Genomic DNA, 25,000 nt, shown 5'->3' with positions numbered 1-25,000 from the left:
TCTCCAATCATCTCCTCACCTTCATAATCATCTCCAATCATCTCCCCACCTTCATCATCATCTCCAATCATCTCCCCACCTTCATGATCATCTCCAATCATCTCCCCACCTTCATCATCATCTCCAATCATCTCCCCACCTTCATGATCATCTCCAATCATCTCCCCACCTTCATCATCATCTCCAATCATCTCCCCACCTTCATCATCATCTCCAATCATCTCCCCACCTTCATGATCATCTCCAATCATCTCCCCACCTTCATCATCATCTCCAATCATCTCCCCACCTTCATCATCATCTCCAATCATCTCCCCACCTTCATCATCATCTCCACTCCTATTCCTGTTGTGATTATGTAATACCTGTTGTATTCTCAGTCAGTAGTCTGCTGTCTGATCACACTGACAATCCCAATAATACACACTTCTAGACTTCTAAATCTAACATCACAATTCTGTTCCTAATCTCTTCTTCTCTTATCTCTAATCTCTCCATTACTTAAAAGATCTCCCCATCCTAGTGCAGATCTCAGTGATGATATCATCATATCAAACCGATCTCCATCCCCACAACCACTTCCAATTTTATTGTTAATGTTAATATCAATTAAGTAGATTCCATTGATCATCTTTCAGGATTATTGAATATTAAAGATCCCAATGCAGAAGATCAAACAAACCTTTATTAAATCAATTACTTGTAAAGTCACACACACACACACACACACACACACACACACACACACACACACACACACACACACACACACACACACACACTATAGGGGCAGCTACACATCTGCACCTCAGCTGCTTTAGATGATTATCTGAGACTGGACTGGAGGTTAATGTCCACAAAACACACACACAAAAACCACTGATTCACACCGAAACACCTGGAACAGTTTTATATCGGACACTGCTCACACGTACACACGTCGTCACCCTTAAGCCGTAAACAGTCACGTGACTGACGTACACTTTTGAGCTTCAGCACAACAATGGCATTTTAACATTCATTACTTTACAGAAGCTCAGATGGCTTGTGGAGAAAAACAGGCCTGGCCTCCTCTCGTCATTAATAATGGTACCGTCCAGTAATGAGACATGAAAATACAGTGTGGACTTTGGGTTTATTTCCATCATGTTCTTGCTCCTGCAGGTCCTCCAGTAAACGTCACCTGCAACATTTTCATCAACAGCTTCGGCTCGGTTACAGAGACCACCATGGTAAGATTCTTGCATTTCTCTCGATGTCCTCATGACATCGCAGTGTCAGTGCTGTTCCTCATCACACGTAACGAGTTTCACCACGTATCAGTGTTTCACCCTAATTTATATTTTTGAGATGTGCACGTGATTAAATGTGACGGTGTGATGGGAAGATCAGATGGAGGTTGAGTGCTGGTGGAGGTTTAAGGCAGTTCCTGCGTATTGATGGTCTGGTATTGCTTGGGGCTTTAGGGCAGTATTGGACGGCTGCTTCCATACACCACGTGAACGTTCCTTCAATTATTTTTCGGTTAATAATTCACACAGAGGCCGGCGGTTAATTACTGGCTTTCATTTCCGGTGGTCCCTCAGGGGCCTCGTGTTTCAGGGGCCGGGATTAAAACAGATTGATCAGTGGAGCCCCTGAAGACGCGTCAGGGGTAAATGCTTATCCAACTTATCAGTTGGAACCAAATCCGTCCCTGATGATTCCTCAGAGTGAAATCGTGTTTACAGACAGGAGGATTTCTGCACTGAGAGAAGACACCAGGAAAACCTTTCTAGATTCCATTACCATCTGAGAGAAACGCCTGCATGCCTCAGCACAAACACACAAACAGCTTCTTTTATCATTATTATTATTATTATTATTATTACCAGGATGAATTATAATCCCCAACATTCAGCTAAATATGAATTTGGATTAAGAATATTTTTATCATTTAACTGTTAATTAGCAGCTTTAATAAAAGTCTGGACTCATAACACACACTGAAGCTGTGAAGAGTTCTGAACCAACATCAACTCTGTTTCTAATAATGTTTCTACTTTTCACCAAACCGCAAAGAGTTCGTATGATGTGAAATGAGACGAGACGAGACGAGACAATGTTTATTCATAAACAAACAATTAATCCTCAGCTATAGGAGTAAAAGCTTCCTGCTGCTTATGAAAAACACACAAAGATAAATAAGATATATGAAGGTGGAGGCTGGTGATGTTCTCCTCAATTCCACAATTCATCTCCTTCTCGTTAAATCTGAGTCGAGAAAAGTGAACTGAAACACTGAACATCGTGATCCGATTTGAGAAGATGAGAAGAGCCGGTTTCATTATTAGAACTCAGATATTACGGAAGAAATGACCATCACTTACTGTCTGATCTGGATTTTTATTTTGGATAAATTTGCTGTAAAAATATTTACAATTCAGCAGAAAGTTCATTTCAGGATCATCCAGATTTACTCTCGTACCGTTTCACTCCTAACCGTGTGCCAGATTTTATTATCATAATCTGATCTGATCATTATTTTATATATAAAGTGTTTTTATTATTGTACTTCGTCTCAAAGCAGCTTTAAGGAGATAAATCAGTTATAAAATAACACCAGATTTTTCCTTAAATTCCCAACATCTGGAATCGATTTGGACGTTTATTTAAGATCAAAATGGTGAAATCAACTGAACATGAAGGACCAGGAGAAGTTTCACTGCAGGAGCATCATTTACACATGATTGGTTTCCACTCAGTCCGAGTGGAGATTAGACTGTACTTGTAAATACATGAGTCTGATCAGGACACTTCAGGTTCATTAGTATGATCTTAAAGGTGGACATTTTCCCAAAACAGTTTTAAATGAATAAATCTGAATAAGAAGAAATAAAACAGTCTGCTACACTGACTCAGGACTACAGTTTGCTCTGATCTCCATCGCTGCACCTCAACATCGTTTATCTGTAATAAATGGACATTCGGTGGAACCCAGATGAGGATGAGGTTCCCCTTTTGAGTCTGGTTCCTCTCAAGGTTTCTTCCTTCTGCATCTCTGAGTTTTTCCTTCACCACAGTCTCCACCGACTTGTTCATCAGTTTATTAAGTTCCTATCTCTGTGTTGTGTTATGTAGCAGTATGTAGTTTATGTAGCAGTATGTAGTTTATGTAGCTGTATGTAGTTTATGTAGCAGTATGTAGTTTATGTAGCTGTATGTTGTTTATGTAGCTGTATGTTGTTTATGTAGCTGTATGTAGTTCATGTAGCTGTATGTAGTTTATGTAGCTGTATGTAGTTCATGTAGCTGTATGTAGTTTATGTAGCTGTATGTAGTTCATGTAGCTGTATGTAGTTTATGTAGCTGTATGTAGTTCATGTAGCTGTATGTAGTTTATGTAGCTGTATGTTGTTTATGTAGCTGTATGTAGTTTATGTAGCTGTATGTTGTTTATGTAGCTGTATGTAGTTCATGTAGCTGTATGTAGTTCATGTAGCTGTATGTAGTTTATGTAGCTGTATGTTGTTTATGTAGCTGTATGTAGTTCATGTAGCTGTATGTAGTTCATGTAGCTGTATGTTGTTTATGTAGCTGTATGTAGTTCATGTAGCTGTATGTAGTTTATGTAGCTGTATGTAGTTCATGTAGCTGTATGTAGTTTATGTAGCTGTATGTAGTTCATGTAGCTGTATGTAGTTTATGTAGCTGTATGTAGTTTATGTAGCAGTATGTAGTTTATGTAGCTGTATGTAGTTTATGTAGCTGTATGTAGTTCATGTAGCTGTATGTAGTTTATGTAGCAGTATGTAGTTTATGTAGCAGTATGTAGTTTATGTAGCTGTATGTAGTTCATGTAGCTGTATGTAGTTTATGTAGCTGTATGTAGTTCATGTAGCTGTATGTAGTTTATGTAGCTGTATGTAGTTTATGTAGCTGTATGTAGTTTATGTAGCTGTATGTAGTTTATGTAGCAGTATGTAGTTTATGTAGCTGTATGTAGTTTATGTAGCTGTATGTAGTTCATGTAGCTGTATGTAGTTTATGTAGCAGTATGTAGTTTATGTAGCTGTATGTAGTTTATGTAGCTGTATGTTGTTTATGTAGCTGTATGTTGTTTATGTAGCTGTATGTTGTTTATGTAGCAGTATGTAGTTTATGTAGCTGTATGTAGTTTATGTAGCTGTATGTTGTTTATGTAGCTGTATGTAGTTTATGTAGCTGTATGTAGTTTATGTAGCTGTATGTAGTTCATGTAGCTGTATGTAGTTTATGTAGCAGTATGTAGTTTATGTAGCTGTATGTAGTTTATGTAGCTGTATGTTGTTTATGTAGCTGTATGTAGTTCATGTAGCTGTATGTAGTTCATGTAGCTGTATGTAGTTCATGTAGCTGTATGTAGTTCATGTAGCTGTATGTAGTTTATGTAGCTGTATGTTGTTTATGTAGCTGTATGTAGTTCATGTAGCTGTATGTAGTTCATGTAGCTGTATGTAGTTTATGTAGCTGTATGTAGTTCATGTAGCTGTATGTAGTTTATGTAGCTGTATGTAGTTCATGTAGCTGTATGTTGTTTATGTAGCTGTATGTAGTTTATGTAGCTGTATGTTGTTTATGTAGCTGTATGTAGTTCATGTAGCTGTATGTAGTTTATGTAGCTGTATGTAGTTTATGTAGCTGTATGTTGTTTATGTAGCTGTATGTAGTTTATGTAGCTGTATGTAGTTTATGTAACTGTATGTAGTTTATGTAACTGTATGTTGTTTATGTAGCTGTATGTTGTTTATGTAGCTGTATGTAGTTTATGTAGCTGTATGTAGTTCATGTAGCTGTATGTAGTTTATGTAGCTGTATGTAGTTCATGTAGCTGTATGTTGTTTATGTAGCTGTATGTAGTTTATGTAGCTGTATGTAGTTCATGTAGCTGTATGTAGTTTATGTAGCTGTATGTTGTTTATGTAGCTGTATGTAGTTTATGTAGCTGTATGTAGTTCATGTAGCTGTATGTAGTTTATGTAGCTGTATGTTGTTTATGTAGCTGTATGTAGTTCATGTAGCTGTATGTAGTTTATGTAGCTGTATGTTGTTTATGTAGCTGTATGTAGTTTATGTAGCTGTATGTAGTTTATGTAGCTGTATGTAGTTTATGTAGCTGTATGTTGTTTATGTAGCTGTATGTTGTTTATGTAGCTGTATGTAGTTTATGTAGCTGTATGTAGTTTATGTAGCTGTATGTTGTTTATGTAGCTGTATGTTGTTTATGTAGCTGTATGTAGTTCATGTAGCTGTATGTAGTTCATGTAGCTGTATGTAGTTTATGTAGCTGTATGTAGTTTATGTAGCTGTATGTTGTTTATGTAGCTGTATGTAGTTCATGTAGCTGTATGTAGTTCATGTAGCTGTATGTAGTTTATGTAGCTGTATGTAGTTTATGTAGCTGTATGTAGTTTATGTAGCTGTATGTAGTTCATGTAGCTGTATGTAGTTCATGTAGCTGTATGTAGTTTATGTAGCTGTATGTAGTTTATGTAGCTGTATGTAGTTCATGTAGCTGTATGTAGTTCATGTAGCTGTATGTAGTTTATGTAGCTGTATGTAGTTTATGTAGCTGTATGTAGTTTATGTAGCTGTATGTTGTTTATGTAGCTGTATGTAGTTCATGTAGCTGTATGTAGTTTATGTAGCTGTATGTTGTTTATGTAGCTGTATGTTGTTTATGTAGCTGTATGTAGTTTATGTAGCACCAGGGTTCTGGAGGAACGCCGTCATTTCACTGTGTACTGCGTCTGATAAACAGTTTACAGCTGAAATGACAATAAAAGCTTCTTGACTTGACAAACACTTCTGAAGAACTTCTTCATTCTTTATCACCACAGTATCTGTGTAAAGCTGCTCGGAGACAATGTTCATTATTAAAAGCTCAAAACAAATAAACGTGAACTGAATTAAAGATCTTTTCACCAGTGCAGATGTGGGAACTGGTCAGGAGTAAATGTTCTAACGGAGACTTTCTGCAGCAGTGGTTTGGGTTTGTTCTAATGCTCATGTTTAAATCAGAGATAAAGATCTCGCTTTTGCTTGAATCGCTCATCGCAGTTTTTCTTTCAGGACTACAGAGTGAACATTTTCCTGCGGCAGAAGTGGAACGACCCACGTCTCTCCTACAGCGAGTACCCAGACTCCTCGTTGGATTTGGACCCGTCCATGTTGGACTCCATCTGGAAACCCGACCTGTTCTTCGCCAATGAGAAAGGAGCCAATTTCCACGACGTCACCACTGAGAACAAGCTCCTGAGGATCTTCAAGGACGGAACGGTTCTCTACAGCATCAGGTAGCTGCACAACCTGTGAAAGAAAAAAACATAATGTAACATTTATTGGTTCTCTCCGGCGTCCACCTGAGTTTCCTCGCGGACCAGAACGTTTTTTCTCCGGCCCCCGCACGCGCTTAGTAACTGTTCACCAACCCTTCCGCTCGTCTCTGCCGGTGTCTCTCTCCCTGGTGTCTCTCTCCCTGGTGTCTCTCTACCCGGTGTCTCCCTCCCTGGTGTCTCTTTCCCCGGTGTCTCTCTACCCGGTATGTCTCTCTGCCCGGTGTCTCTCTGCCCGGTATGTCTCTTTCCCCGGTGTCTCTCTACCCGGTATGTCTCTCTGCCCGGTGTCTCTCTGCCCGGTGTCTCTCTCCCTGGTGTCTCTCCGCCTGGTGTCTCTCTCCCCGGTGTCTCTCCGCCTGGTGTCTCTCTCCCCGGTGTCTCTCTACCCGGTATGTCTCTTTGCCCGGTGTCTCTCTCCCTGGTGTCTCTCCGCCTGGTGTCTCTCTCCCCGCTGTCTCTCCGCCTGGTGTCTCTCTCCCTGGTGTCTCTCTGCCTGGTATGTCTCTCTCCCTGGTGTCTCTCTCCCGATTGTCTCTCTCCCCGTTGTCTCTCCGCCTGGTGTCTCTCCGCCTGGTGTCTCTCTCCCCGGTGTCTCTCTGCCCGTTATGTCTCTCTCCCCATTGTCTCTCCGCCTGGTGTCTCTCTGCCTGGTGTCTCTCTCCCCGGTGTCTCTCTCCCCGTTGTCTCTCCGCCTGGTGTCTCTCTGCCCAGTATGTCTCTCTCCCTGGTGTCTCTCTCCCCGGTGTTTCTTTGCCCTGTGTATTTCTCCCCGGTGTCTCTCACTCCTCACTGTAACAAAGAACACTGATTAGACTTATTCCCAACAGGTGTGTGATTCTTACCGCGTGTCTCTCCCGGCCACGCCCTCCATTCACATACCAGCGCTCGGCCACGCCCCCCCTCGCTACGCCCCCACTCCCACACATAAGTCTTTATTTTTTATCCATTTAGAGTTGAGTGTTCCTGATCTAGTTCCTGTTCAGCGTTTATCCGAGATGAACTGCATCACAACACATCTGCCAAATGCTGTAAATGTAATTGTAAAACCCAGACGACTCTGAGGAGGCAGGAAACACGAACGCACCCCGAGGCTGCGGGAGAAATCCTGCTTTGGAGGTGCTGTCAGGTGAACCGTGTGTAGCGTGTTGAAAAGCGCTTCAGGGGAACTGATTCTCCACAAAGCACACAGGTGCCATCAGATAGAACCTGAACTTAACATCTAAACTCGTAAACAGGGTCATAACGACCAGGAACACAGCCTAATTAGAGAACAGGGGTGCAAATACTTTTGCCTGTGTGGTAAATTAGTGACTAAGTGAATAAACGTGAATAATGTGATAAACATCTTGTTCCCAGGTTGACTTTAATTCTGTCCTGTCCAATGGATCTGAAGAATTTCCCCATGGACGTTCAGACGTGCATCATGCAGCTGGAGAGCTGTACGTACTTCACCTCCATTTTTTTTCTTCCTCTTTATCTTCTTCATCTTCTACTTATTTATAAAGCATGTAGATGGTACAGAAAAAGTTGTAGTTTTTTCCTAAACTCATTAGGTTTCATTAAAATCCTGTTTTCTAGACGTAATGTCTCATGATTCTGTTGTAGAATTCATTATTTCCACGTGATGACTCACAATAACACGAGATGAATTTGTACGTATTTATGCGACAAATATTTAATAAAGTAAAATTAGTGTTTCTGTAGCTCTGAAGCAGCACGAGAGAAATGCAGTGTGTGTGTGTGTGTGTGTGTGTGTGTGTGTGTGTGTGTGTGATGGTACGCAGTTGGCTACACGATGAACGATCTGATCTTTGAGTGGTTGGAGACGGCGCCGGTGCAGGTCGCTGAGGGTCTGACGCTGCCTCAGTTCATCATCAGGGAGGAGAAAGACCTCGGCTACTGCACTAAACACTACAACACAGGTAAAACACACCCGCCATGCTAATGCTAATTTCACTAAAATTTCACTCATTTTCACAGTAATTTGACATTAATGTGAGTGTTTAGCCAGTGTGCTAATGAAATAATAAAATAATAAAAACTCTAAAACTGGTCAACAACCAAATTTCATTTCGCATTTATTACTAGTTCAGTTAAAAAAAAGAAAAAAATTATAATAATTAGATAATGCAAATTTTAAAAAATATTTGATTTAACACTAAAACTTACCAAGGCCACGCCCCCTCCACTAAAAGACACACCTCCTTCAATGTGATTTAAATTCTAAATTTGAGCATCATTTACACGTACATGGACATTTTGTATGCCTGTCAATCATAGTAAAGAGGCGTGGCTTCTATACATCTTTCCACTCTAGTAAAAGTGGGTGTGGTCTCTGTATCTATACATACCAATAAAAAGGGTGTGGCCTCTGTGCATATATGTATAGTTTGAAGTTTAGATTTAAAAGTTTCTGACTGTGGCTTGTGTCGTTCAGGGAAGTTCACCTGCATCGAAGTGAAGTTCCAGTTGGAGAGGCAGATGGGATACTACCTGATCCAGATGTACATCCCCAGCCTGCTGATCGTCATCCTGTCCTGGGTGTCCTTCTGGATCAACATGGACGCAGCGCCGGCTCGGGTCGCCCTCGGCATCACCACCGTCCTCACCATGACCACACAGAGCTCCGGCTCCAGAGCCTCGCTACCCAAGGTACGCTCAAAACCAACGGGATAAAGAAATGAAGCGCTGGTTTCTTTCAGCTAATTAGCGTTAGGAGGATGATGAATGATGGAGAAAACAGCTGGAGACGAAAATCCTGTCTCATACATCAAACTAATCCTCGGCTTCAGGTTTTCCGCTTAACTGGCATTCTTTCAGAAAATTAGGAAATAAATTCCCATTAGTGATCCTTCAGCTTTGTTCTTGATGGTCAAATTAAAATACCTGGACCTTCAAAGATCTTTTTCACAAATCACATGTTTAAGCATGAAAACTTTCCACAAGACCAAAGCAGTGGATGAAACTGTACTAATATGAGACGCTGTGTGAGGAAAAAAGCTCTGATCCCGTATTGATTGATGGACAGTCTGTTGGTGTTAATGATGCACCAGAGTCTCATCTTCTGACCTCAGAAAAGTGCTGCAGTCGCATCTCATACCTGCTCTTAAACATCTGGTGTGTGTGTGTGTGTGTGTGTGTGTGTGTGACGTGTGTGATGAGGCGATGGTGTGTGTATTGAGCAGGTGGAGGAGTCAGTGAGTGTGTAATTATCAGGGATAAGAAACTGCAAGGTGTAACAGGAGAGTGGGACATGATCACATGATCAATAAACAGGGTTAATGTTCCAGTAATGATAAATCTCTTTACACACACACACACACACACACACACACACACACACACACACACACACACACACACACACACAAACACACACCTTACCCACCCTGATAAAAATCTTAGGATGGAAATGAATGTAATAAATGTGAACACTGAGTTTGCATTGATTGTGTGTGTGTGTGTGTGTGTGTGTGTGTGTGTGTGTGTGTGTGTGTGTGTGTGTGTGTGTGTGTGTGTGTGTGTGTGATGAACAGGTGTCGTATGTGAAGGCTATAGACATCTGGATGGCGGTGTGTTTGCTGTTTGTCTTCGCTGCATTGTTGGAGTACGCTGGAGTGAATTTTGTCTCCAGGCAGCAGAAGGAGTTTCTGCGACTCAAACGGAGACAGAGACGAAATATTAAGGTGCAGAAATCCACCTTCTAATCCACTAAATCCATCTCACACAATGCATTCTGACCGGAGCACGGTGTTGGAGTGTTGGGGTGTGGGGGGTTGGACACTTCGACTCCACACCATAAAGTGTAACTATAAACAGATAAAAATGCAACATGGCACTCAGTGAGGATGTAAAAGGTGGGAATTATTGGAGGAACACCCTCCAGACCTGGTACAGGAAATGGATCTAAGTCACTTCCTGTCCGGCTGCATAGATTTAGATTTGTTTATTTTTATTTAGGAGGAAGTTATCCTGTGGAATTTCTTTTTTGGTTAATGGCTTGTTTATTCAAATCCAGGAGGAGGAGCTAAGAGAGGGGCGGTTCCATTTCTCTGGTTACGGCATCACTACGTGCATGAAGGACGGCATGGCGGTGAAAAGTGACGCCGGCGTGCAGCAGACCTCGCTGGAGAACAATAAGAGGAAGTTTGTGGACCGCGCGAAGAGGATCGACACTATCTCCAGAGCAGCATTTCCTTTGGCCTTTCTCATGTTTAACATCTTCTACTGGATCACCTACAAAATAATCCGACACGAAAACAATGCCAAAGTGTAGCGGCTGGTGGAGAAAGAGAGAGGGCGCTGTAGCATCGCAGACTCGGGGAGTAACGGCAGCGGAGCGGCAGGTGCTGGTCGATTTTAATCAGGGATAAAAAGCATGTTCAGGATTCATGGATGGTGAGAGAACACTCTGATGGTGTTCCACATGCAGAAGATGAGAGGAGCAGGAGGAAGAGTCCAGCGAACGGTGAGGAAAGTCAGCTTTAATTACAAGGTCTTCACATCTATATTTGGTGAACGGAATGGGAAATACAGCCATTTCCTCCAGTTTTAGAAGATCAGAAGCAAATGGACACATGATCAGTAAAAATTCACATGATCCAATTAAATAATGAGGGCTAGCGCTTTAGCTTTATTACAACTCACTATGTCTCCAATACAACTCACTTTCTCTCAGCAGGACTGTAATGACTCTGGTCTCCTGTGTATATCACTAGTGGAGGACGTGTGACCATTTCATTTGTCCATCCTAGTGGAGGAGGTGTGGCTATATCATGTCCATCCTAGTGGAGGAGGTGTGGCTATATCATGTCCATCCTAGTGGAGGAGGTGTGACTATATCATGTCCATCCTAGTGGAGGTGTGACCATTTCACCTGTTCATCCTAGTGGAGGAGGTGTGGCTATTTCATCTGTCCATCATAGTGGAGGAGGTGTGACCATTTAATCTGTCCATCCTAGTGGAGGTGTGACCATTTCATCTGTCCATCCTAGTGGAGGAGGTGTGGCTATTTCATTTGTCCATCCTAGTGGAGGAGGTGTGACCATTTCATCTGTCCATCCTAGTGAAAGAGGTGTGACCATTTCATCTGTCCATCCTAGTGGAGGTGTGACCATTTCATCTGTCCATCCTAGTGGAGGTGTGACCATTTTATCTGTCCATCCTAGTGAAGGAGGTGTGACCATTTCATCTGTCCATCCTAGTGGAGGAGGTGTGGCTATTTCATTTGTCCATCCTAGTGGAGGAGGTGTGACCATTTCATCTGTCCATCCTTGTGAAGGAGGTGTGACCACTGTGTATGAGTTACAGTAGAGAAGGTGTGGTTAATGTATGTCCGTTTCATAGAAGGTGAAACTATGTTTGGTTCCTGTGAAGGAGGTGTGGCCTTTTCATCTGTCCATCACAGTAACAGTATGGCATTAGAAGGTATGGGATTTATTTTCCATGCAGTGCAGTGGGGTAATGTTATTGTTGCAGGTGTGTGTGTGTGTGTGTGTGTGTGTACATCTCAGATTCAGATTGACCTTACCAGAGCTTTACAGGTGATTCTGTGAAGCTTCATCAACAACAAGGTTTAGGACAATGAGGGTTTTTAAATCGTGACATCAGTGATTTTACTCCTGCATTAATTTTCATCTGATTTGTTCTGGATTATAAAAGTTACATTATGATTTAACACCTTTTATTTTCTTGTTCCTCGACTAGAGATCCAAAGACACATCACTGTCCCATGACTTTTCTCTCATTAATGTATGAATCTGTTCACCTCATATAGACGTGAAAACGTTTAAAATTTAGAGACAAATCAAATCTGTCCAGTTTGTAGTGGGCATCCAGGTTCCAGACCAGATCTGAAGTCAACACACTGCCAGAGTATTTGTATGAACTTCACAATATTCAGTCTTCTGGTTTTTATGAAATGTAATATAAAGAGATGATTATCCAGTTTTTCTAAAGTTGTCTTTCTGAAGTTGTCTTTGTGAATTTAGTCCCAGTTCCTAATCGCTCACCAGGTCCTGCAGGGGCGGAGTTTAAACCATTAGGCCTTAGACATCATCTTCATTTCTCTCCTCACGCTCACTTTCTGAGCATTTCTTCGACTGTTTGTGGTGACAGATATGAGTCGTGTTTGTACTCTGAACAACATTCTGAATAAAGTAGTAAGTGAGATATTGTCTTTGACGTGTCATTGCCATGACGACATGAGAGCAACACATAACCTTCTCCCTGTCAATGTTTCAACCCCTGCACAAGACCTTCATCATGGTATGAGAGTGAGCTCTGGTGCAGGGAACCCGGGGAACCAGCTTTCTATTCCACCTTCTGACCAGAGTGGCATTTAAAGCCACTATACCCCATAAAACACTGCTCATGGAATGGCATGTCTGGTCTGTTTGGAAGGTGCATCTGTCACCCAGTGGTCCAGTCACTGCTGAGACGGGGAAAGAAACAATACACCATCAGGACAGCTGGTCTAATGTGTCCTGACCCACACCATGCCAGGACCAGATCTCTGCAACGGTGTCAAAACAGTGAGCGTCGCCGTATATCAAATGTACGTCACGTCAAACGTCTGTTTTTAATCACAGTTTACTGTATTTTCGGTTTTAAACACGTAAACACAAAAACCAATCTGCTGCATTACAAACCTGTAATACACAATAAAATGAAACGTGAGGTTGAACAAACGCACAACACACACCCTCAGGAAATCAGATTTCATGTTCCAACCTATTTTTTATTTGTAGTTTTATTTGTAACATGACACTCCTTCTGACTCCTACCACACACATTACCCATTATAATCCATCATCATCATTAAGCTCCGCCTCCATGAGCATTGCGACATCACTAGCCATCTGAAGACCAATCGCTCGTTCCACCATCCCGCGATAAAGCTTTTCCTCCACGAGGGGGCGGAGCTGACCGCTCCTTTCTTTAAGCCACTGTTCACGACTAAAATGCACGTTGAAATCGTTACTCAGTTCTTCTGCTCCGCCGCGAATCAGATCGCTGACGCCTTCTTTTATAGCGCAAATCTCGTGTGCCATAATGAGGGCGGGGCTTCTGTTTCTGCCCTGCCCATTTCTGAGAAGTTTTACACAATGAGAAACAGGAAGGAAGTTGCACAGTGCGTCCAGGAAACGAAGTACGCAGAGATGATCACTGCAAAGTAAAGGTCAGAACATTTATTTCATACTTCATGCATGTTCTTCATCACTGGTGTATTTAGTGCTTAAAACAATCTCACCTGCAGTAGACGTCCAGCATTCCATCGAAGGAGCTGCAGGGACTCCAGCAGAAAAGCACAGCACCAGAAAGCTGTGTGGAACGACTCAGCAAATACTGAGGACTGATTTTTATTCGTTTTGCCTCAAATCTTTCCTCCAAAAACCCCAATACGTTCACCACATTGCGATCCGTACTGACGATGTGAAATCGCCACGACTCCAATGCTACCATTAAACTCAGAAGATCTTCTCTGGATTCATCTAAACAGTGAGAACAAATATGAGCTGTGTTCTGTTATCATCCAGCTTGGACCTAGATGTTTACTGTGATCATCATCATCATCATCATCAACACACACATGGAGCAGCACACATTACCCGAGTCCACACTGCTGTCCTCAAGGAGACACGGCTGCAATTTGCCCTCTAGCGCCCCCTTTAAGTCTAAACACACTAACTTGCAGTGCTGAGACGTGTTTCCTTCGTCGTCGGTAGAAAAGCACAGAAGAACAGAGCATTTAATGGGGTTGAAGTTTAATAACGGGGCAAGGTCAGTGACCATAAGTACAGCAGGAGCAGAAGGAGCTCTGCTTCTTTTAGCACTTGGAGGCCCAGAGGTCAGGGGTTCAGGGTAGCAAATGATTTTATTCACACTTTGAACCATAGGGGGCGTGGCAATCACAGCAGCAATCAAGTGGTCTGATTCCTTCCTAAAAGAAACATACCAGGGGGAGAAAAAAGATGAAGTGAGTAGTCGATAGAACAGAGTTACTGGAGATACTGGAACTGACCATGACGTAAAATCAATTCCAGAAGACCTGAAGCTTCAGAGAGAATAAAACAGAAGGAGAGGAGAAGTGAATTCAGTCAGAGAGAATAAATCAGTGTCTTTTCCCTGATCTGCCTCTGGGTTTTTTTTTTTTTTCAGAACAGATATCAATAAGAGACATTGAAAATGAAATAGAATAGATATTATAAGAATAAAGTACAGGGACAGGATATGACATCATAATACTGTAGAGTAGAGTTAAGAAGAAGAGAATAGAATAAAACATCCCACTGGAGTGAAGGAGACGTGATGATAGAAAAAATATGCAATAGAATTCAACTGCAAACAAATGAGAGAGAGAGAGAGAGAGAGAGAGAGAGAGCGAGCGAGCAGGAAAAAAGAGTGAGATAAGAAGGGAAAGGAGAAAGACACAAAAGAGAAAGAAAGAAGAAATAGACAGACAGAGAGACAGAGACTTTCAGTCTGTTCCCATAGAAACCAGAATGGAGGATGTTTTTTTTCTATGCGAATGGACACACACTCTTTTATTTTGCTGTGATATCTGTTCATTCAGTGCAATCTCTTTTCTGTAATAATGCCTTCTCATGTATTCCTCTTTTCTGTTCTGTTCTGTGGGGAGGGGAGAGAGAGAGAGAGAGAGAGAGAGAGAGAGAGAGAGAGAGAGAGAGAGACGTTGTTGTTGTTCAGGATGTGATGAGTGATGTGTATCCCTGAGCTGTATCTCACTCACTCACACACACACACACACACACACACACACACACACACACACACACACACACACACACACACACACACACACACACACACAGACAGACAGACAGAGAGAGAGAGAGAGAGAGAGAGAGAGAGAGAGAGAGAGAGAGAGAGAGAGAGAGAGAGAGAGAGTGGTGTGATGACACGACGTACACGAACACTTGATGTAACTTTAAATGGATAAAAAAAGCATTTTAATTCATGGATGATATTCTATGTGCAGTTTGTTATTACAAGCTTACATCTGACTGGACGGAGCTAAAAGGGCTCCAAACACAAGTCTCTGGCCCACCACTCTGTGCCAGACTCTCTCCACTTCCAGACGACTATCGTCTGCATTCGTCTCAAACATCTTCATAAGTGGCGTGCACTCGTCCTTCTCGCTCTGTTCATCCAACAGAGACACCAGTCCTTCCTGTAGCACAAAGCCAAATTGATGTATACACACACTGTACACTACAGACTGTGGGCAGTGAAACTGCAGCAGTGTGTGAGTTACCTGCAGAGGAGAAGATACAAGGTGCTTCCTGTCTGCCAAAAGGTCATGAAGAGCAGATACACACTGCCGGATCACATGATCTTTAACACCCAAGTCAGTTTTTAGGTCCTGGAGAAAGCCCAAACCGCTCTAACACACACACACACACACACACACACACACAGAGTTTTTTTTATAGAAATAATGTAAATGTTGTGAAAGAGCAATAAAACAAGTCTAAAAACTGCTACTAAACACACTCTGTACCTGGAGTCTGGACTCTAGAGCCTGGATGGTTAGAGTTATATTTTCTTCAGCCGTCTCACACCTACTCACACCTCCACCCTCCTCTCTGCCGTGCTGGAAACAATCAGCAGAAAACAAGTCTTCATTTATTAAGTGAAAGTAAATTCCTGTCTCGCTGCATTTCACATTCATCAGCGTGTGGACCCGTGTCGTACTGAAGCACAATCACGGACCAATCACAGCCCTGTACTCCACATGATCTTCAGTCTTACATGTTCTTCTCCACCGATCCTGTGTGTGTGTGTGTGTGTGTGTGTGTTAGATCACCTGTTATAGCTTATCCCTGATTATGATTAAATAGACTAATTAATGAATATTCATGTTATACAGAACAGAGGAGCTCAAATCTTCTACAATAACTGTATATTATTTAGCGAGACGAGATGATGATGCACACTGACGGAGTAACAGACGCCACAGAGGTCCGTAAGCAGGAACTTCTCCAGGATTCCATCTGCTGAGTTGTTGAAAAGCAGCAACATCTGCTCCGACCCTGAACCGACAAAATCATCCACGAACACAAGATGCACATCTGTCCAACAAGCAGCCACCTGGGAATAAAACAGGCATCATCATCATCATCATCACACCTTTCATCAAACACTAACACCAATCTACATTAGATTATATACACTAAATCTAATCTGGGTCTGATCAGACGTGTGCTCAGTGACTTATTATCCTAGAATAAGACACGTGAAGACCGATCTGTAGGTCTATCTTGAAGGTACATCTCGCTAGTTTAACAGCTAAAAGAGGAACCTGATGACATGATGCATCATTTGCTGAACTCAGTTATTCCTGATCCTGTTTTCTACACACCATTAAATCCTCTTCAGGTAGATACATCACTCCAAACCCTCACGTGATTGCAAGGTGGATCTGAAAGTCAGATTCTAGAGTTCTTCAGAGAAGTTCAAGCGTACAGGTATTTACAGACGCTCTAATCCGTCACAGTGATGTTCCTGCGTTCAACCCTCACTACACAAACGTCTTTTGAGCAGACAGTCTCTGCCTTTAGGACAAGTCAAGTACAAAGAGCATGGCTACTGTATTTAGACACTTCATCTCTTGGGCAATTCTCGAAGGACAACAGCGAACATGTGAATGTGCACATTGAGTACACGCCTGCACTTTACACACATCTGGAAACCTAACGGGAGCTCGGAGTGTTTAGAGCTTTTAAAGAGCTTCAGCAGGGACACCACCACTGCACTTCATGATGCAATACGTGGGCTAGAAGAGGCAACATTAGGTAATAACAACTCACTGAGTCAGTCCACTTCTACACACGCCTCAGTATCTCCTCTCAACACATGGCTTTATTATTGCTTCATTATGATATCAGTCTGAATCTGGCTGGATTCTCAGCTCTACTCCATCCAAAGAGGTTTCACTTTCTGCTCAGAAGAGCTCGAAGTAAAGAAGCTTTTCTGAATCCATCAATGATCAATAGCGGCTAATCGACAAGAACATCTGAGGTGGTATCAAAAAGTTTGGAGACTCGCTCTGTTTACAAGAAAGTACTTTATTTATCTATGTTTCCACACGATCACCTTTAAAATAGTCCCCTTGCACAGCATTACAGCACCCCCAGTGTTCTTCTGGAAGTGTCAACCACCTTCTGCGATTCGTGCTGGATCTCCACAATGGTGTCAAACCAGCAACCTTTCAGCTGCATCTTCAGGAGTCCTCGGGAGCCAAATCTGGTGAGTAGTGTGGTGCGGAGGTGAGATCGTGTTGTTTCCGGCTAGAGAAACGCACGTGTGAGGAGGAGCTCAGTGACAGGGTGCGCACATGGTCAGAAGAGCATCAGCTGCACTGCTCCCAAAGTACACAGGACCATGTCTTTTGGCATATTGACTTATGAAGATCAGTGCTCCCTGTGACTGTGCATGCAGCCTTGTGCTGCCATCTGTTGGGGTGTTCCAAAACTAGTCTGAAAACTTTTTGATACCACCTTATACAACACAGCAAACTGTAAAGAAACCATAAAGCAGGCCAGAACCTACCTTGAAGGTGTCTCTCCACACAGCACAGACATTTCCACACTGGAAAATGATAACGAGGAGACAGCCGCTTCCTACGTGAACCGCTTGAATGCTTTGAGGCTCTTCGTATGGCAGAAGACACACGTCTTCTGGAAGTCCATTTTCAAACAACACCAGCTGTTTCCTACAAGTGGCAGCTACCACAGTAGATTTTAGCAATCCTGCTAGTTCCTCGGCTGAGAGCACCAGCACACATCGAACTACTGAATTGTAGGCACTGGGTAAAAGACAATCAGCAGTAAAAGTTCTTCCATCCTCAATAAAATAAAGAACCATCTTGTCTTCTGTTTCATTTTCCATCTCCTCATCATCTGTGGTCTTTTGCAAACCAAGAACTGCTAAAGTTCTTCGAGGAAGGGGTATCTCGCCCAGAAAGTTGACTGTGAGATGTATCGGGACTTCCTTCACGCTCCCCGTCTCTGCAGACATGTAGAAGACGACGTCCTCATGACGCCAAACAAGAGTGGGTCCACGCAAAACCGAGACATCATTAATCATCTCGTAAGGTAGTGAGAATTCCACGTGAAGCTTTACGGTGGTCCTGCTGCTCAATGAGTAAAGCATGTACTTAAACCCTGAAGGTCCTTTCCTGTGGTACTTCAGCAAAACACATGGGACCTTCTGCCTCGTCTTGATGTTCACAACAGAGGCACAACAAACTATGCTGGCTGAACGAGAAGCGTTTTTGTACAAAGGGGTTACCTCATCATCATCGTTTAAGAAGATGCCCGAGTCTCGGTTGAACGCCATGCGGCAGAATGTGATCTCAGAACCTTTCGAGTGTGTCTGCTTGCACTGAAAGCTGAAAAGATCACCATGCAGTGGGACCATGTGGATGAGCTGATCGGAGGCCATCTTTAGTTCTTCACACAGAAAAAGTGCTGGGAGTTTGAAGGACTTGGGGTTTTAGGTGTGACTGATACTGCTAGTTCTCTAGTGACAAATCCAAATCTTTTCGTCCATCTGCAGCGTACTTTCATCATACAATTAGCTCACTTTGCTAATCTAATCTGAGGAGGAATCATAGCACAAAACTAACCAAACAAACATTTTCACACTTGACTGCGTTATTTATATCATTATAACACTGTAAGTAGTTGATTTACAGGCGACAAATTAGCACTAAGGCAGGTAGACTGAGGAACTCAAAAATGACTTTTTTTTAAAGGAATTTGTGACAGGATTAATAAAACGTGTGACAGTCAGATCAGAGGTCCACAGAATCTCCTCACGTGAAGACGTTCGCTGCAAAAACAGAGTGAAATAAATATTAGTAAGTTGGAAAACAATTTACACAAACACACTACTAATACGTGGTTGATCTAATGCTGCTAACACAAGACAGCCAGATTACATAGTTATGAATTTGAATAAATACCTGAGAGACATTTCTCCTCAGGAAACAATTTCCCGCCAAATTCGTTTCCCCGCCACATCCGCATTCCGCTACTTCCTTTTTCAAGCCGTCTCTGATTGGTGGTGAGACAGAATCCTCCAATCCGAGCGTCGGATGGGCGGGGCTTGTCAGAATAGCAGCAGTGAGCTACTGTATTTTTTTAAAACCTGTTTTCTAAATAGAAACGTATTTTTTACATTTTATATATACATATATATTTAATTGTGAAAAAATAGATGTCTGTCATGTTTTAACATAAACCTTACGGCTAATTTTTGTTTATGCTTCGAAGAGCCAAGATGGCGCCAATTAAGCTACAAAATGGCGGTGAACGAGTTGCAGTTTCCCGGAAGCGAAAAGCTGTTTTGCCGAATCTCGTGACATGAGTTGCCAGATTGGTATAATTAGCGTTTCTCGAGATAACATAAATCACAGAAAAAGTTTTTAAGTAAAATTAAAATAAATGATCGCGTTAAAATGTTAAAATTAAACTCTAACCAACAATTTTTTAGTGGTGTTACTGTCACTTTATCTTTTAATTTAATTATCGAATTCTGAATTTTGATTGGTCAGAAAGTGTTGATTGATTTTATAGAAATATTAATACTGTGAAATGTAATAATGCGATTGTTGTAAATAATATTAGATATTTCATGTGAAATGATAAGAAAGTGTGTGTGATATTTAACAGAGTTTTTTTTTTTGCAGAATATTAACTGTAAATGAATATAAAAAGTGTGATTTGTTGTATGTACTTTATAATCCCGGGTCCACCGAAGAGCTGAGTTATAAAGCTCCAGATTATGAGTTGGTATTATTGTGAAGGTAAATTGTTAGTAAATCTTTGGACTGAATAATCTGATATTAGAAATGTGGAGGTTTTTACAGTAAAATAACAATAATATGTGCATATGAGACACACCCTGACAGTGTAGCATTCAGTGTGAATGCTGAAGTGTGCGCAATCTGGCAACCCAGTGTGAGCGTCAGTTCCGAGCGACATGGCGGACACGGTGCAGCCTGAAGCCGAGCAGGTCAGAGTCAGAGCCGGAAATCTCACCGCGATCTGCTTTTCTCCACATCTCCACCACTTTACACCTTTATCTGTCTGTTTTTCATCTTCTGCAGGATTTAGAGATCAAGATCCAGGAGACGCGACAGAGGTTTAAAAATGAGTTCGTTCATGGTGAGTTCAGTTCCTCTAAAGTTCCTCCGAACATCAGTCACCCTGAACCTCCTGGACTTTCATCTCATACAGCAGAACCAGTGTAGAACCCTACTCAGGGTATGACCCATGTCCTTCACATGACAGATGACGTCACTACACACCTTTCTGGGGCTGTCATGCGTCTCTGAGCGTTTATATAGCTGCTATAACTGTGTATAGTTGTGTAACAAAGTGTGTGAGAGGTGTGTAGTTTTGTAACAAAGTGTGTGAGAGGTGTGTAGTTGTGTAACAAAGTGTGTGAGAGGTGTGTAGTTGTGTAACAAAGTGTGTGAGAGGTGTGTAGTTGTGTAACAAAGTGTGTGAGAGGTGTGTAGTTGTGTAACAGTGTGAGAGGTGTGTAGTTGTGTAACAGAGTGTGTGAGAGGTGTGTAGTTGTGTCACAGAGTGTGAGAGGTGTGTAGTTGTGTAACAGAGTGTGTGAGAGGTTTATAGTTGTGTAACAGAGAGTGTGAGAGGTTTATAGTTGTGTAACAGAGTGTGTGAGAGGTGTGTAGTTGTGTAACAAAGTGTGTGAGAGGTGTGTAGTTGTGTAACAAAGTGTGTGAGAGGTGTGTAGTTGTGTAACAGAGTGTGTGAAAGGTGTGTAGTTGTGTCACAGAGTGTGAGAGGTGTGTAGTTGTGTAACAGAGTGTGTGAGAGGTTTATAGTTGTGTAACAGAGAGTGTGAGAGGTTTATAGTTGTGTAACAGAGTGTGTGAGAGGTGTGTAGTTGTGTAACAGAGTGTGTGAAAGGTGTGTAGTTGTGTCACAGAGTGTGAGAGGTGTGTAGTTGTGTAACAGAGTGTGTGAGAGGTTTATAGTTGTGTAACAGAGAGTGTGAGAGGTTTATAGTTGTGTAACAGAGTGTGTGAGAGGTGTGTAGTTGTGTAACAGAATGTGAGAGGTGTGTAGTTGTGTAACAGAGTGTGTGAGAGGTTTATAGTTGTGTTACAGAGAGTCTGAGAGTTTTATATTTGTGTAACAAAGTGTGTGAGAGGTGTGTAGTTGTGTAACAGAGTGTGAGAGGTGTGTAGTTGTGTAACAGAGTGTGTGAGAGGTTTATAGTTGTGTAACAGAGAGTGTGAGAGGTGTGTAGTTGTGTAACAGCGTGTGAGAGGTGTATAGCTGTGTAACAGCTTATGTATAGTTGTGTAACAGAGTGTGAGAGGTGTGTAGTTGTGTAACAGAATGGAAGAGGTGTGTAGTTGTGTAACAGTGTGTAGTTGTGTAACAGAGTGTGAGAGGTGTGTAGTTTTGTAACAGTGTGTAGTTGTATAACAGAGTGTGAGAGGTGTGTAGTTGTGTAACAGAGTGTGTGAGAGGTGTGTAGTTGTGTAACAGTGTGTAGTTGTATAACAGTGTGTGAGAGGTGTGTAGTTGTGTAACAGAGTGTAAGAAGTTTATAATTGTCTAACAGAGTGTGAGAGGTGTGTAGTTGTGTAACAGAGTGTGTAGTTGTATAACAGAGTGTGAGAGGTGTGTAGTTGTGTAACGGAGTGTGAGAGGTGTGTAGTTGTGTAACAGAGTGTGAGAGGTGTGTAGTTGTGTAACAGTGTGTGTGAGAGGTGTGCAGTTGTGTAACAGTGTGAGAGGTGTGTAGTTGTGTAACAGAGTGTGTAGTTGTGTAACAGTGTGTGTGAAAGGTGTGTAGTTGTTTAACAGAGTGTGTGAGAGGTGTATAGTTGTGTAACAGAGTGTGAGAGGTGTGTAGTTGTGTAACAGAGTGTGTGAGAGGTGTATAGTTGTGTAACAGAGTGTGAGAGGTGTGTAGTTGTGTAACAGAGTGTGTGAGAGGTGTGTAGTTGTGTAACAGAGTGTGTGTGAGAGCTGTGTAGTTGTGTAACAGAGTGTTGTGTTGTCGCAGACTCGGGGCAGAAGTACGACAGCAGGGACGTGGAGCGTCTCCTGGAGGACGATGCTCTGGTGGAAAGCTACCTGACGTGGAGACAGTTTGTGATGGACGACACGCTGAAGATGATCGATGAGAGTTTTCAGTGGAGGAAGGAGTTTAACCTGAATGGTCTGGTTCTTCAGCTATTCGTGTTGTTGTGTTTGTGTGATATTTGGACATGTGTTGTGGTGTTGTGTAGTTGTGGAACCCTGACCCTGCTGTGTGTTTGGAACAGATCTGACGGAGAGCAGTATCCCACGCTGGATGTTCGAGACCGGAGCTGTTTATCTTCATGGCTACGACAAAGAAGGCAACAAACTGTGTAAGTGTGTGTTACCACGGTAATGGTTACCTCTACACTGAACCTGTACAGAGAGAGGCTAAACAATGAGGTTTCATTCACACACACACACACACACATACACACAGAGGAGAAAAGAAGGCTAAGGGATGAGGAACAAGTGATGAAGAATAATTGATCAGGAACAAAGAATGAGGGATGAGGAATAAGGTTGAGGGCCGTGGAATGAGAAACGAGTGATGATGGATGAGGTTGTGTGAGATCGAGTACCAGTAAAACAAAGAAGTCTTTTGTTCAGGATAAATCAGTGAGATCAGCTGACCCTCCATGTGATCCTCCACCTAATCCTTTGCCTGATCCCCCACCTGATTCTTCACCAGATCCCTCACCTGATCCTCCATGTGATCCCTCACCTGTTTCTACGCCCGATCCCCTACCGGATCCTTCACCGGATCCCCTACTTGATCCTACATGTGATCCTTCTCCAGATCCTCCACTTGATCCTCCTTGTGATCCTTCATGATCCTCCACCTGATCCTCCATATGATTCTTCAACTAATCTTTCACTTGTCTCACCACCTGATCCTCTATATGATCCTCCACCTGATCCTCTATGTGATCCTCCACCTGATCCTCTATATGATCCTTCACCTGATCCTCTATATGATCCATCACCTGATCCTCTATATGATCCTTCACCTGATCCTCTATATGATCCTCCACCTGATCCTCTATATGATCCTTCACCTGATCCTCTATACGATCATTCACCTGATCCTCTATATGATCCTCCAACTGATCCTCTATGTAATCCTCCACCTGATCCTCTATATGATCCTCCATCTGATCCTCTATGTGATCATTCACCTGATCCTCTATGTGATCCTCCACCTGATCCTCTATATGATCCTCCACCTGATCCTCTATAAGATCCTCCACCTGATCCTCTATGTGATCCTCTACCCGATCCTCTATATGATCCTCCACCTGATCCTCTATATGATCCTCCACCTGATCCTCTATATGATTATCATCTGATCCTCTATGTGATCCTCCACCTGATCCTCTATATGATCCTCCACCTGATTCTCTATAAGATCCTTCACCTGATCCTCTATATGATCCTCCATCTGATCCTCTATATGATCCTTCACCTGATCCTCTATATGATCATTCACCTGATCCTCTATATGATCATTCACCTGATCCTCTATATGATCATTCTATATGATCATTCACCTGATCCTCTATATGATCATTCACCTGATCCTCTATATGATCCTTCACCTGATCCTCTATATGATCCTCCACCTGATCCTTTATATGATCCTCCATCTGAATGTAATAAATCCTGTAGAAGTTTGTTTGTTGGTGTGTGTTTGTTTCAGTCTGGTTCCGAGTGAAGCTTCATGTGAAAGACACCAAGACCATCCTGGATAAAAAGCGCTATGTGGCCTTCTGGCTGGAGAGATACGTCAGGCGTGAACCCGGGATGCCCCTCACCGTCATCTTTGACATGTCTGAGTCCGGCATCAGCAACATCGTGAGTATAGAAAGAATTGAAGTAGGGTGTGTATGACACCCCCCCCCCACCCAAACCCCCACACCCAACCCCCACACCCAACCCCACCCTAGGGACTCTGAGGTCCTGTAATCCTGCACAGGGAAAAATCACCACTATACAGCATTATTACATTTTATATATATATATATATATATATATATATATATATATATACATACACACACACACACACACACACACACACACACACACACACACACACACACACATATATATATATATATACACTAATAGATGTAATACATATTGTATATTTTTGTGAATAAAAGTCTGTTTGTTTACTGTGGTTCAAAATATTTATTAATTGCAGCTGTTGCTCTTTACATCTGTTAAGTTCGTTTTAAGGATGTTTCATAAAGGTAAAAAAAACCCTTAGGAACGGGACACTCTGTGTGTGTGTGTGTGTGTGTGTGTGTGTGTGTGTGTGTGTGTGTGTGTGTGTGTCAAAATCAGCCCAGAGGTTAAAGGTACCCATGGTGCACGTCCTGATTGAACTCTCTGATGCATGTCTTTTTCTCTTTACTTTTCTGTATTATTTCTTTTTATGAATTTAGATCTTTAAATAGAATGTAAAGAATAAACAAAATAAAGGGAATATAAAACGTGTTTTTCTCTCCTCTCTGTGCATGTGTGCAGTGTTCTGGATTTGTG

General features: G+C 42.1%; 4 protein-coding genes across 44 annotated transcripts in view; 2 read left to right on the top strand and 2 right to left on the bottom strand.

Annotated features, from left to right (window-relative positions):
• Positions 1 to 12,527, top strand: part of glra2 (glycine receptor, alpha 2) — a 14,635-nt gene extending 2,108 nt beyond the window's left edge. For 2 of the 37 annotated variants that reach the window (XM_083537384.1, XM_083537383.1), the window contains exons 4-10: positions 1,165 to 1,232; positions 6,091 to 6,314; positions 7,713 to 7,795; positions 8,141 to 8,278; positions 8,794 to 9,008; positions 9,893 to 10,042; positions 10,375 to 12,527. In XM_083537384.1, coding sequence (XP_083393510.1) covers positions 1,165 to 1,232; positions 6,091 to 6,314; positions 7,713 to 7,795; positions 8,141 to 8,278; positions 8,794 to 9,008; positions 9,893 to 10,042; positions 10,375 to 10,632 — 1,136 coding nt within the window. In that variant the 3' untranslated portion in view covers positions 10,633 to 12,527. The remainder of the gene's footprint in view (positions 1 to 1,164; positions 1,233 to 6,090; positions 6,315 to 7,712; positions 7,796 to 8,140; positions 8,279 to 8,793; positions 9,009 to 9,892; positions 10,043 to 10,374) is intronic. The other 35 variants (XR_014532847.1, XR_014532826.1, XR_014532827.1 and 32 more) reach the window with 35 other exon arrangements.
• On the bottom strand, positions 12,086 to 19,881 carry fancb (FA complementation group B). 2 transcript variants are annotated; one of them, XM_083537337.1, is made up of 10 exons: positions 19,348 to 19,881; positions 17,931 to 19,214; positions 16,320 to 16,469; positions 15,880 to 15,972; positions 15,634 to 15,762; positions 15,377 to 15,549; positions 13,967 to 14,298; positions 13,609 to 13,849; positions 13,126 to 13,523; positions 12,086 to 13,006 (listed from the first exon to the last, which is right to left on the bottom strand). In XM_083537337.1, the coding sequence occupies exons 2-9, from the start codon at positions 18,822 to 18,824 to the stop codon at positions 13,157 to 13,159; spliced, it is 2,379 nt and encodes a 792-aa protein (XP_083393463.1). In that variant the 5' UTR covers positions 18,825 to 19,214; positions 19,348 to 19,881; the 3' UTR covers positions 12,086 to 13,006; positions 13,126 to 13,156. The 2 variants fall into 2 exon arrangements, with proteins under 2 accessions (XP_083393463.1, XP_083393464.1); XM_083537338.1 differs by lacking the exon at positions 19,348 to 19,881 and having other exon boundaries at positions 17,931 to 19,252.
• Positions 19,882 to 20,253: 372 nt separating this feature from the next.
• Positions 20,254 to 25,000, top strand: part of mospd2 (motile sperm domain containing 2) — an 18,887-nt gene continuing 14,140 nt past the window's right edge. For 2 of the 4 annotated variants that reach the window (XM_083537362.1, XM_083537361.1), the window contains exons 1-5: positions 20,359 to 20,399; positions 20,494 to 20,650; positions 22,437 to 22,592; positions 22,699 to 22,785; positions 24,153 to 24,307. In XM_083537362.1, the coding sequence (XP_083393488.1) occupies positions 22,529 to 22,592; positions 22,699 to 22,785; positions 24,153 to 24,307 (306 nt within the window). In that variant the 5' untranslated portion in view covers positions 20,359 to 20,399; positions 20,494 to 20,650; positions 22,437 to 22,528. Of the gene's footprint in view, positions 20,400 to 20,493; positions 20,651 to 22,436; positions 22,593 to 22,698; positions 22,786 to 24,152; positions 24,308 to 25,000 lie in introns of all 4 variants that reach the window. The other 2 variants (XM_083537359.1, XM_083537360.1) reach the window with 2 other exon arrangements.
• On the bottom strand, positions 22,810 to 24,099 carry LOC310723603 (uncharacterized protein; the record flags this gene model as incomplete). The annotated part of the gene is made up of 3 exons (XM_083536864.1): positions 22,810 to 23,224; positions 23,296 to 23,781; positions 24,004 to 24,099. 2 exons carry the CDS (start codon positions 24,097 to 24,099, stop codon positions 23,320 to 23,322), a joined length of 558 nt encoding a protein of 185 aa, XP_083392990.1. The 3' UTR covers positions 22,810 to 23,224; positions 23,296 to 23,319.

This window comes from Silurus aristotelis, assembly GCF_946808225.1.
Source record: "Silurus aristotelis genome assembly, chromosome: 3".
In the NCBI taxonomy this organism is placed as follows: domain Eukaryota; kingdom Metazoa; phylum Chordata; class Actinopteri; order Siluriformes; family Siluridae; genus Silurus; species Silurus aristotelis.
Note: the sequence above shows the minus strand (reverse complement) of the source record. Positions and strands in the feature narration are given on the sequence as shown.

Coding starts and splice junctions, on each gene's coding strand:
- fancb (XM_083537337.1), bottom strand. CDS start 18,824: ATGGCCTCCGATCAGCTCATCCACATGGTCCCACTGCATGGTGATCTT. Junction 15,973..16,319: donor TCTGTGGCGTCTGTTACTCC/GTCAGTGTGCAT, acceptor GATTGTTTCCAG/CACGGCAGAGAGGAGGGTGG. Junction 13,524..13,608: donor ATGCTGGACGTCTACTGCAG/GTGAGATTGTTT, acceptor TTTACTTTGCAG/TGATCATCTCTGCGTACTTC.